The 12,329-nt window shown below is 41.4% G+C and overlaps 1 protein-coding gene and 1 pseudogene across 1 annotated transcript in view; both read right to left on the bottom strand.

The window, feature by feature from the left end:
• Window positions 1–7,905: 7,905 nt before the first annotated feature.
• LOC120734812 lies at window positions 7,906–9,953 on the bottom strand (annotated as a pseudogene).
• Window positions 9,954–10,610: 657 nt separating this feature from the next.
• Window positions 10,611–12,329, bottom strand: part of LOC120734875 (LIM domain-binding protein 3-like) — a 51,046-nt gene continuing 49,327 nt past the window's right edge. The window contains exon 9 of the mRNA XM_040033956.1: window positions 10,611–11,794. Within this exon, the coding sequence (XP_039889890.1) occupies window positions 11,587–11,794 (208 nt within the window). The 3' untranslated portion in view covers window positions 10,611–11,586. The remainder of the gene's footprint in view (window positions 11,795–12,329) is intronic.

The following is a 12,329-nucleotide window of genomic DNA, read 5'->3' as shown; positions in this document are numbered from 1 at the left end:
TGAAATGCAATCAGGAGAGGGTACTAGCTCCATCTGGTGGCTCCAAAATGAACAGCATTATCATCGCTCAACAAGAACGACGACGATTATCATGATGACGATGGTCAGATGATGAGGATGATGTGTGGGTGTGACAGTCATGTTTTTCGTTTGGAGTTACAGAAAACTGATGACAGATAAAAATGAAAGAGATTTGTTCCTCTGAATATTTGCTGCCTCCAAACCATCAACGTATCTTTTAGACCCCATTCCTACAAAACTGCTCAAAGAAGTCCTGCCATTAATTAATGCTTCAATCTTAAATATGATCAACCTATCTCTAATAATCAGCTATGTACCACAGGCCTTCAAGCTGACTGTAGTTAAACCTTTACTCAAAAAGCATCTCTAGACCCAGCAGTCTTAGCTAATTATAGGCCAATCTCCAACCTTCCTTTCATATCAAACATCCTTGAAAGAGTAGTTGTCAAACAGCTAACAGATCATCTGCAGAGGAATGGTTATTGAAGAGTTTCAGTCAGGTTTCAGAGCTCATCACAGCACAGAAACAGCTTTAGTGAAGGTTACAAATGATCTTCTTATGGCCTCTGACAGTGGACTCATCTCTGTGCTTGTCCTGCTAGACCTAGTGCAGCGTTCGATACTGTTGACCATAATATCCTATTAGAGCGATTAGAACATGCTGTAGGTATTACAGGTACTGTGCTGCAGTGGTTTGTATCATATCTATCTCAGACTCCAGTTTGTGCATGTAAATGGAGAGTCCTCTTCACACACTGAGGTTAATTATGGAGTTCCACAGGGTTCAGTGCTAGGACCAATTCTGTTTACATTATACATGCTTCCCTTAGGCAGCATCATTAGAAGACATAGCATACATTTACACTGCTATGCAGATGACACGCAGCTCTATCTGTCCATGAAGCCAGATAACACACACCTGAGTTAAACTGCAGGAATGTCTTAAAGGCATAAAGACCTGGATGGCCGCTAACTTTCTGCTTCTTAATTCAGATCAAACTGAGGTTATTGTACTCGGCCCTGAAAAGCTTAGAAATATGGTATCTAAGCAGATTCTTCCTCTGGATGGCATTACCTTGGCCTCCAGTAACACTGTGAGGAACCTTGGAGTCATGTTTGACCAGGACATGTCCTTCAACGCACATATTAAACAAATATGTAAGACTGCTTTCTTCCATTTGTGCAACATCTCTAAAGTTAAATATCCTGTTCAGAGTGACGCTGAAAAACTAGTTCATGCATTTATTACTTCCAGGCTAGACGACTGTAATTCATTATTATCAGGATGTCCTAAAAACTCCCTGAAAAGCCTTCAGCTAATCCAAAATGCTGCAGCAAGAGTCCTGACAGGGACTAGAAAGAGAGAGCAGATTTCTCCTGTTTTGGCTTCCTGTTAAATCCAGAATTCAAATCCTGCTCCTCACATACAAGGTCTTAACCATCTCACCCTCAACGTCGCAAGACAAAGGAGTTGATAGTGGACTTCCGGAGGTGCAGAGAAGTACACACCCCCATCACCATCAACGGCGCTGCTGTGGAGAGAGTGAGCAGCTTCCGGTTCCTTGGAGTACATCTGGCTGAGGATCTTACGTGGTCAGTACACACAAACAAAACAGTGAAGAAGGGCAGCAGCGCCTCTTCTTTCTCAGGAGACTGAAAAGATTCGGCATGAGCCCCCGCATCCTCAGGACCTTCTATCACTGTGCCATTGAGAGCATCCTCACTGGATGCATCACCACCTGGTATGGCAACAGCACCGCCTACAACTGCAAAGCTCTCCAGCGAGTAGTGCGGTGCTCTGAACGGATAATTGGAGGTGAGCTTCCCTCCCTCCAAGACATCTACAGGAAGCGCTGCCTGAGGAAAGCAGGAAGGATCATCAAGGACTCCAGTCACCCCAGCCATAAACTGTTCAGACTGCTTCCATCAGGAAGGAGGTTCTGCAGCATCCGGTCCCGTACCAGCAGACTGAGAGACAGCTTCTTCCACCAGGCCATCAGACTGCTGAACACGTCATAGACACCTCAGCTTCACTACTGGAACTTCAACATTATGCACTACATACTGTATATAAATGCCACTGTTTTGCACATATTCAACTCTGTATATTTTATATATTTTATTTATTGTTTACTCTATTTAATTTGGAAAATATGTGTACACACACACACACACACACACACACACACACGTAGAAAAATATTTAGTATACACATCCAGAAATGCATATACTATTATATTGTACATATATTTATTAGTTTCAGATGTAGCCATTCTTGTATTTTGCTTGTTTACATTATTGTATTTTGCACAACTCTGTTGCTTGTGAAGCTCGCACACAAGAATTTCACTCACATGTGCTGTACCAATGTACCTGCACATGTGATGTGACAATAAAAGTGATTTGATTTGATTTGATTTGATTCTTAAATAATCAGGCCCCATCTTATCTTAACGACCAGTGTTGGTGAAGTTACTTGAAAAAAGTAATCAGTAACTAATTACTGATTACTTCCCCCAAAAAGTAATCCCGTTACTTTACTGATGACTTATTTTCAAAAGTAATTAATTACTTAGTTACTTAGTTACTTTTTAAAAACACGTTTACAACCTGAAGAGGTGATAAGGCGATAGATCTTTCAGCCCAATTCTGCTTTTTCTGCATGATCCATCATACAAAATGTAATCAAATGGAAAAGTCTCTTTTTTTTAAACTTTTTTTTATCAGTTTTAATCTTTTAACTTTATGCATCAAGCAAAATTAAATTATCTGCAACATTCTCTGACTGGAAGAAATTAGTTTTAACATTTTTAAAACTTATTTTCTGCACATTCCCAGCACATAAAATAAAATATTTTTTGTGTTTACACTCAGTCTTTCAAATAGATGCAAGTAAAACACAGCGAAAAATAAATAAAGTCAAAGACTCAGCGGTCCTGTGCTCTATTTTCACCTGTAAAGCAGGAGTTGGGCAGGCGGAGGTTTACCTGGTGCAGGTGTTGCCGCGGTCAGTGAAGAATCCGCGAGTTTCTCTGTGAGTTTCCCATTTAAGTGGTAGCTACTCGGTGCTTGCTCGGACTTTAGGGGTTTTTTCGCTTGTTTAAAAAGAAGTTTCTTCCCACGCACGATGGACACTAATGTTTTTGTCACTTTTTATGGAATCAAACTCAAAGTAAGGTCAGTACTTCCACGCTTTAAACGCTGCACGCTCATACTCTCTCCCACAATCAATATATGATCCATTGTTGATCTGCACACAGCTGTTGTCACGAACGTCGCACTTGCTTACGTCACTGTCGTGAGACACTCTCGCAGAAAAATCACGGTTTTAGTACCGCGCAGTAACGCAGCGTTCCTACGGGAAAGTAACGGGGATCTAATTACCGTTTTTGCAATAGTAATCCCTTACTTTACTCGTTACTTGAAAAAAGTAATCAGATTACAGTAACGCGTGCCCATCACTGTTAATGACCTTGTAGTACCATATCACCCTATTAGAGCACTTCGCTCTCGCTCTGCAGGCCTACTTGTTGTTCCTAGAGTATTTAAAAGTAGAATGGGAGGCAGAGCCTTCAGTTTTCAGGCCCCTCTTCTGTGGAACCAGCTTCCAGTTTGGATTCAGGAGACAGACACTATCTCTACTTTCAAGATTAGGCTTCAAACTTTCCTTTTTGCTAAAGCATATAGTTAGGGCTGGACCAGGTGACCCTGAATCCTCCCTTAGTTATGCTGCAATAGACGTAGGCTGCCGGGGATTCCCATGATGCACTGAGTTTTTCTTCTTCACTCACTATGTATTAACAGACCTCTCTGCATTGAATCATATCTGTTATTAACCTCTGTCTCTCTTCCACAGCATGTCTTTATCATGTCTTTCCTTCTCTCTCCCCAACCAATCACAGCAGATGGCCCGCCCCTCCCTGAGCCTGGTTCTGCCGGAGGTTTCTTCCTGTTAAAAGGGAGTTTTTCCTTCCCACTGTCGCCAAAGTACTTGCTCATACGGGGTCACATGATTGTTGGGTTTTTCTCTGTATGTATTATTGTAGGATCTACTGTACAATATAAAGACCTTGAGGGCGACTGTTGTTGTGATTTGGCGCTGTATAATAAAACTTAATTGAATTGAATTCCTAGTTTATTCTCAAATGTAGAAACATTCTGTAACACTGCCAGATTTCATATGTTTTAATTTATTATTTCAGTTTTAGCTTAAAATTGTTGATTTGTGATTGCACATTCAGGAGCTCAATATATTTTTATTTTCTTGCTTTCTAAACAAATCTTCATATCAGAAAATGAATCAATTAGATGTTTCCAGAAGATGCTTCCAGGTGTTTTGAAGTGCTCAGTTTATTCAACCTGCAACACAAAAAACTCTTCAATGTTCAAAACCTGTTAAACAAAAAAGTAAAGCAGAGTTCTTCACTCACAGTATGACATCATTACTTACAAACACTCAAAAATAACGGTGAACAGACGCGTTAGCTTGTCTTTTTTTTCACAAACTGATCCTGACATGCCGCATGCCACACATTCATCCTCAGAAAAACACACAAACTGTATAAAAGTACAATTCAGAGTAAAAACTGTACACCGGCACACAAACTGGTCAGTGTTGCCAGTCAGACCAAGCAGAGGTGGATTTCAGCAAAGGCACGGTTCTCCGCAGGCAGACAAAATGCTTTCATTTAAATCACAGAATAAAACTAAAGTTTTAAATCAAAGAATCAGAGGCTCCGTTCACACTACTCAACAACCAAAGTTTTATAAGCTGTGCTCAACCCAAAAGCTTACTTATTTGCAGTTCCTCTACTGGTCACTAGGTGTAACTAAAACACCTCGCCTGTACTAGCAAATTAAAGATGAAAAAACTCAAATTTTTCTCCACAAAACAGTGTAGTACTTAAAAAAAATAAAATAAAAATTAGTTCCAAGCTCCCTCTTGTTCTTTTACCAAACGTTTCACAATTCCGAAAGTTTCTGTTTGCTTAGTTGCAGTTCCTCTAGTGGCCACCTGAGGCTGCTATAACATACGAAGTGTGTTCAGATGCTTTTCATTCTTTTATGTGAGTTTTATTTTATTTTTCAAAAAAGAATCATATTATATTGTTATGGGGGTTAATTACGGTTCCTCTCATGGTCTCTAGATGTTCCCAAAACTATTTTGTAGTGAAATGCAAAAATAAATTACATTTGAAAAAATACAACAAACCCCCCATTATAGTCATTTTTTAAATTCATCTCTTAGAAACTTATCACAAAGTCTTTTCTGTTTTATAGAATGATTTAATATAATGAAAGTTCCATTTGCTCAATTGCACTTCCTCTAATCACCACCAGAGGCCACTAAAACACCACAGCACTGTTAAATCGGTTTGGGAAGTAAACAAAGTCCAGATGATTTTAATTATTTTATATACTCTATTATTCAGTTTGTAACAGTCACAGTGGTGTGGTGTCTCTTTAATGTAACATAAGTCAAGGGGTTATGAGGTCATTAGTGTGCGCCACTGCCCTCTCTGTGATTTATGGGAACAAAGTGCTTGCTCTCCAGAAACCTTTGCAATGTTACGGGCTGTATGAACACTGTGTGTCATGTTTGATAAGTAGCAGCCGTTCAACCGGGCCTTGTATGGTTGATGAAGAGGAGGTGCATTAACGGATACGCTGTGGAATTCCCAGTACCAGTGTGATCGTGTATTCTTCCTGCTATCCTGCTAAGGTTTTCGACCGCCTCCTCTCAACCCACTGAACACAACCCAACATTACAACAGAGTTTTAACTCAACAAAGGACTGGAATTGAATTACATTGTGGTTTGTTCTGTTGTTGGCCACTAGGTGGTGCTAAAACATGCTGCCTTTAATGACAAAAGCGGAACAAAGTAAAAAAACCAAAACGTAGAGTTTTTAAAGGAAAATCCAGCTTTCAGAAACACAATGCTTCTTCTGTTTACAGAATTTTTTAATACACCAAGAGTTTCTGTTTGCTTAGCTGCACTTCTTCTAGTGGCCACAGGAGGACGCTAAAATAGGGGTGACTGGTTATTAGAACATGAATCATGGCGTAGTTTTTAAAATGTAAAAAAGTCTTTATGTGCTTAATGATTAAGTCTTAGCAGAGAACAAGTCAAATGAAAGATCTGAATTAAGTTGTGGTTTGCTGATGTTCCTTTAATGGCCAAGAGAGGCTCCTAAAAACTGTCTTTGTATTAAAAACGTATGAAAATTAACAGAGAAACGCTTTTAAAAACCTTCACTGAAGTCCGTTTCCCCAACTGTAATGATCTAAGTACATATAAGATTATTCTGTGTTTTACAACCATGAGAGCAGCCACATGTTTGATGTCACAAAAAACGAAAGAAAATACAAAGTCTAATCTTTTTCAGATTTGGGAGGATTCACGGTCTGCAGTGTGGGCGGAGCCATTGTGTTGTTAACAGTCAGACTAAGGTTATCACATTTACAGTGTAGTTAAAACACACACACACACATAAATCATCATGAAATCAGTACTTAAACTTAACCACGTGATGCCAAACGCTCTGAAACAAACATGAATCAAATAACTAATCATTTGCACGCAGCAGTGACGATATACTAGCGTCTCAATAAAGATCACACTGTCGAATAAATATGAAATTCAAGGTTATTTCTCCCCCCGAAGCACGTGAAGTCGAAGAGCTGTCTCACCTGAGCAGGTTCACCTGAACAAACAAGTCCAAATGCACCTTAGTGCGGCGTGAGAGCAGAAGCACACCTGCACTTGGAGCCCAACAGCTTCTGTGGTCAGTTTAACGTTTCCAGTTTATCTAGACTCCGTCACTCACACAGTATCTCTGTGCGTTTAGATGCGGTTTTCACATTTAAAACATCTGGAGGTTCACCTGCTCAGGCGGGGCCACAGAAACGTGTCACCTGTCGTGTGTTCATGCCCCCAGAGTCGGAGTAGTGACGACAGGTTTCAACGCCAGAAACACTTTTCAGTCTTTTTTTTATCTCCAATTTGCTGCCGTTTATAGATTTTTCAGCTTCTCTGCAGTCTGTTGTTTCACTTCGTATTGCCTCATAAAAACTTTCATATAATTTTATTTTAGTCTAAAAGGGAAATAAAAATATTAAAGTCGCATTCAAACAGTCAACAGAGGCACATTACCAAAAATAGTCCAAAAATGGTGAGAACAATATCCGCTATACGGAGTCCAGAGAGTGCCACTCTAAAAAGTTTAATTAAAATAAATTTGTAATTTCATTCATATGAAATAATTCACAAGTTAACTTGAAATTTTAAACACTACAAACCAAGCCAAAAAAAGTACTAATAAAACTTTATAATAATTTTTATTTCTGACATTTTTTTTTCATAAAAATAATAACTTTATCAAAATAATTTAAAAAAACTCTCTTAACCCTCTTAACCCTAAATATCCCACTACTTTAACCCCGTGTTTAAGAGAAAAATAAACATACTTCATACACTCTGTTTTTGATATTTATTAGAAAGAATTTCTTCCTCATATTATAATATTATTATTTAGACTTACTTAAATATCTATTTAATCCTTATTGCATAGCTTAGCCAGTTTAATATTTTTGTTGTTATAAGTTTGATTATTATTATTAAACACTAAAAAATATAATATTTAATTTGGCACCTTGCAGACTCCCTACAGTCACCTGTATTTCTGCAGCTCAGCAGTCTCTCACACACACACACACACTTTTTCTGGTAGAAAAATAAACCACAGTACGTGATGCGACGTGTCGGATGGATCTGAAGCAGAATCATCAGGCAGCAGAAATTTGAAATTTGCACAAAAAAAAGAAAAAAAAACCAGCGTTTCCACACATGTTGGTGGCGTGATGAGGCGTGATCTGGCGGGTTTACACGTTGATGGCGTGAGCGTGCTTCTTGCACAGAGGTTTATCTTTCTTTGAGTAGAAGGGCTGACCCTCGAGGTTCACGTGGGCAGACCTGCAGACGAGAAAACCGGGGTGAAAAACTTCAAACTGACCTCTGCTCCCCTGCATTGAAGATTTAAACGACCGGACCCCCTCAGACCCAGCTGCTCGTGGTCCTTACCCGCACAAACAAAGCAGGTATCGTGCCAGGTGTGACCCAGAGCCCTCGATGAACTTATCGCCAGCTTCCACTGGGAAGTCGCACCCATGACACTTAGTGCTGAACAGCGCGATGTAATCTGAGCGACACAGAGAATAGGAAGTGTTGAAGATGGCAGCCGTGAGTCCAAAAACAGTGAATCATGAAGTACGTAATCCCTGTTAATCTGTTTCACACACACTTTGTTCTACTCTTGGATCTTTTTGATGTCACACAGGGCACACAGAAGCTCCACACACTTGTTGTTTGTGGGGGCAGGGCCAATCAAAAGAAAGAGGAGTTAAAATTGAGGGGCTGCACTGAGACTCTGATTAGCAGTTCCTTCTCTGAGCGTGATGCATGTGACAGTTTTTTGCGTCTGCCTGATGTCTGTGCAGCTTTTCTCGCAGCTGTGATGAAGGCGTGGTGTCGGCATACCTTTCTCGCAGTACGGCTCTCCGTCCTCCATGTGGAAGAGGCTGTTTCCAAAGGCTTTCCCAACAGGCTGCGCACACAAAGCAGGTGGTGTGCCATGTCTGCCGTAGGGCGTGCATCACTTCCTGCGACATACAGCGTGACAAGATTTAATAAGGTCTAATCAGCCTCTAGTGTCACATATGGGTGGCATTTCAGTGCAAAACTTATGGTTTTATAACATTAATAAAGGAAAATAAAATCAGAAATGGTGTCTGAAAATTTCTCACCCCCATGATCTTGGTGTTGCAGCGAGCGCAGGTCGGGGCGAAAAACTCCTCGTAGCAGTTCTCACAGTACACGTTGTTCTGTTCCTCCACGAAGCTGACATCGGCCAGAGACATGTGGCAGTAGTGACAGTTTAAACTCCTCGGGGTGCCAGGACCGGCCGAGGGCCACCAGGAATGGACCCCTGCAACAACAGCAGCAGCATTTTTAAGTAATTTGATTTTAATTTGCCCTTAAAGTGACATCGTTTCATTAACGTCACTCGTTTTAGCCCAAAGGAGGAACCTCAGGAACAAAATAATAAAGCACCAACAGCTGCAGTTCCTCTGATCTCCACTTGAGGCTCCAGAAGTGTGTCAGTGCGTTACCTGATGACGCTGTTGCAGGCCCCGCATAGAGGCGTGCGACTGCTGGCTGCAAACCTCTCCGCTCTTTGGGCCACGCCTCTGGCCACAGGTGAAAAGGGGGCGGGGCTAGAGGTCATGGGTCCAGGGCTGGGGGTGATGGGGGCGGGGCTGGGAGCTGCATGCCCAGCAGGGGAGGGGTTAGGGATGTACGCTGGTGGGGGAGGGGCGGCCTGGGGCAGTGGCTGCACCTTGATGGTGCTGGAGGTGGTCTTGCCGGGGTCGAACTTATCAGCGAAGTTTGAGTCGGTCACCCATGGGGTCTGTTGGAGGATGCTGGAGCAGCCAGAAGCGGGGCCAGGCGGCGGCTGGAGGGCGGTGCTGCGGTGGCACTGCAGCTGGAGCCATAGGTGGTGCTGTGGGTGGAAGAAGTATAAATATGTGTATATAAATATTATATGTGCAAGTTAATATAAACAAAACAGAAACTCACCTGGCTGTGAAGGGTAGATGCAGGCAGTACTGACTACCTTAGGGGGGGCGGAGCCAACAGGGATCTGAATTGAGCTCTGTTGAGTGGGTGGAGCCTGCTGTGTGGGTGGTTGTTGGTACTGCTGTGGCATTGGTTGATACTGCTGTGGGGGCCGAGCTTGTGGAGCTTGCTGCATAGGTGCATGTTGGTATTGCTGTGGTATTGGCTGGTACTGCTGTGGGTGTGGAACTTGCGGCGCCGGCTGCATGGTAGGAGGTGCACCGTACTGGCTGGAGAGGGAAAGAAATGTCATTATTACCTATTTAGAATGATTTCCAAATGGTTCCGTCATCAGGTTCAGTTTTGTACTTGGGGGCTCGTCCGGGATTTTTAGTCATAGTGAGCCTCAAGTAGTTAGCCTCAGTGGTAGTTATGGTATTAACTACTTCAGGTTGTACTCAAAAAAACTTTAACTAAGCTAAGCATGTTTCGAACCACAAGCTAAGTTAGTCATCAACACTGACTCAAATTGTAATCTCATCGATGGGTGTAAAGATCCTGAAAGATGCGTTTTTCATTGTTGTGTCTGACTTTTAGGCTGTAACACTGTGTTATTAAGAATTTAATGCTTTCTTCTAGCAGTTTCCATCTAATATATGTGGAATTCACTAGATTTACTTTGATAAATATTCCAACATTGAATGAAGTTTTAGCTGATATTATTGATGTCTTTGACATGCTTACATGTTCGTGCATTTCATTAGCTATATCAGATATTTAAGATAAAGATAAAGTTTTGCTGTTGTTACACACACAGTAGAGCTGGGTACATAGGAAATCTTCTGCAGAGCTTATAGTCAAACAAATACTATATACATGTAGTATTTATATTATGTAGTCATTTATCCATGTGATTAGAGTGGATCAGAAACGCTTTTAAAAACTTCTTAAAAATTAATAGCTCCATCAGTGGAGCTATTAATTTGAACTGCATTTCAACAATCAATTTAATTTCTAGCTAGCTTTTCTAGAGCACATTTAACTATTTTCACTTTTTCTATATATTTATGATTTTTCAGCTAAAAAATGACCCATAACGTTGAACTCTTTCAGCAGTTTTGTTGATTTTAGTGTTAACCATGTTCTTTTCAGGTTTAGGTAACTGTTTCTGCTGGTTTTAAATTTCTCTCTAAACTGTTTAACTAACCTTTCTTCTAATTTTTGTGAATATGGCGGTTAGGGTTAGTCTAGGCTTCCAAGCATCCCCTGAGGTGCAGATACTCACTGTTTTTAAACAGAAACCTCTACAGACCACATTCAGGTTTGGTTTGCATCCTGGACTGAGTCAAAAATGCTCGTAAACTGTGAATCGTCATCTGAATATAGATAAGTTGCAGTAAACAGTGATTACAGCCAGGCTGCTGCACTGTTTTATGAATCAAAAATTTAATTTGTGAGCCAAAAGTTGGGCTTTGGAGTGATTCGAATGTTTACGATGTTTTTACACTCTCTGGATGTGTCAATATAATATTGTCACAGACAACAAGCATATAGAAACTAGCATCAACAGCTTGTTTCAGAGAAAGAATAAAATGTTGAGCAGGACAGAAGCACAAAGGGTCCTCTTTCAAGAAGTGTTGACAGGTTTTGGGGTGTAAACCTGCAGTTTTTCTTTCTGGGGGTATCAGTCTCAGGTCTGGGTGTTTAGCAGCAGCTTAGCTGTATCAGACTTACCTGATGTAAACAAGGTTAGTGTTAGGGTAGAGGGCTTCAAACCAAAACTGAATTCAGCTTCATTAACAAACAGCAACAAAAGCTTTAAGGTCCTTCCTTCAGAGGGCGTTAGCAGAGACTCAGCCTGTTATTCAGCTGATGAAACGATGGTGAGGTTACTGACTGTTACTCAGGTGTTACATGATCCGGACAGAACTGCCAGAGTTATGGGTTCAAACACCACCCGTGCACAAACCCCTAACAATCCACTTGTGTGCCGCCAGGAGTTTTAGCTGAAGAAGCCTCCGTTTAAAAGCAGCTGCTGTGTTACTGAGTGCTGTGAAGCCCACGGCCGCGAGCGCACCTGCCCGCAGGGGTTTGTACCTGGAGACTGCAGCTCTGTACTGGAGGCCGAAACCAGCGGCAGGCTGTCTCTTCAGGCTGCGGGCATAGAGACAACAGCAGCAGAGGTCATCCAAACTGAGACGCTACGTCCCCATCCTGACCCCCGCTCTCTTCCCCCTGATGTTACTCAGGTGCGACTCGGATTGACCATCAACCTTTTCTTTCTGTCTAACAAATAATCAATAATCAAATCAGGACCCAAAGACCCAAAAATAAGAAACTCCATCGCCTTCACCAGACCAACAACGCCACAGACAGAAGATCCTTCAGGAAACTGCCAGACAGCTTAAAGACAGCCGACAGGATGACGTCACCTCGCTGCTTTGGTCTCAGAAACATTGGATCAAATGTCAAAAAGGTTTTTTTCTATTCTCCGGTTCTGCAAAAACATTTGTACAAAGCACAGAGATCAAACCAGAGGAAACTCTGACACGATCACTCAGATGTGGTTCCTGAAAGACGGTAATGGCTCTGAAGCGTGACAACTATGTGGATTTAGTTCAGTGTAACTCCAGCAAATGAAGAAACAACAAAAAGCCGAAAAACAAGCAGATGAAACCCACATGTCAGA

Source organism: Simochromis diagramma, unplaced genomic scaffold (genome assembly GCF_900408965.1).
Source record: "Simochromis diagramma unplaced genomic scaffold, fSimDia1.1 OVJJ01000176.1, whole genome shotgun sequence".
In the NCBI taxonomy this organism is placed as follows: domain Eukaryota; kingdom Metazoa; phylum Chordata; class Actinopteri; order Cichliformes; family Cichlidae; genus Simochromis; species Simochromis diagramma.
This window is presented reverse-complemented; position numbering and strand designations above follow the sequence as displayed.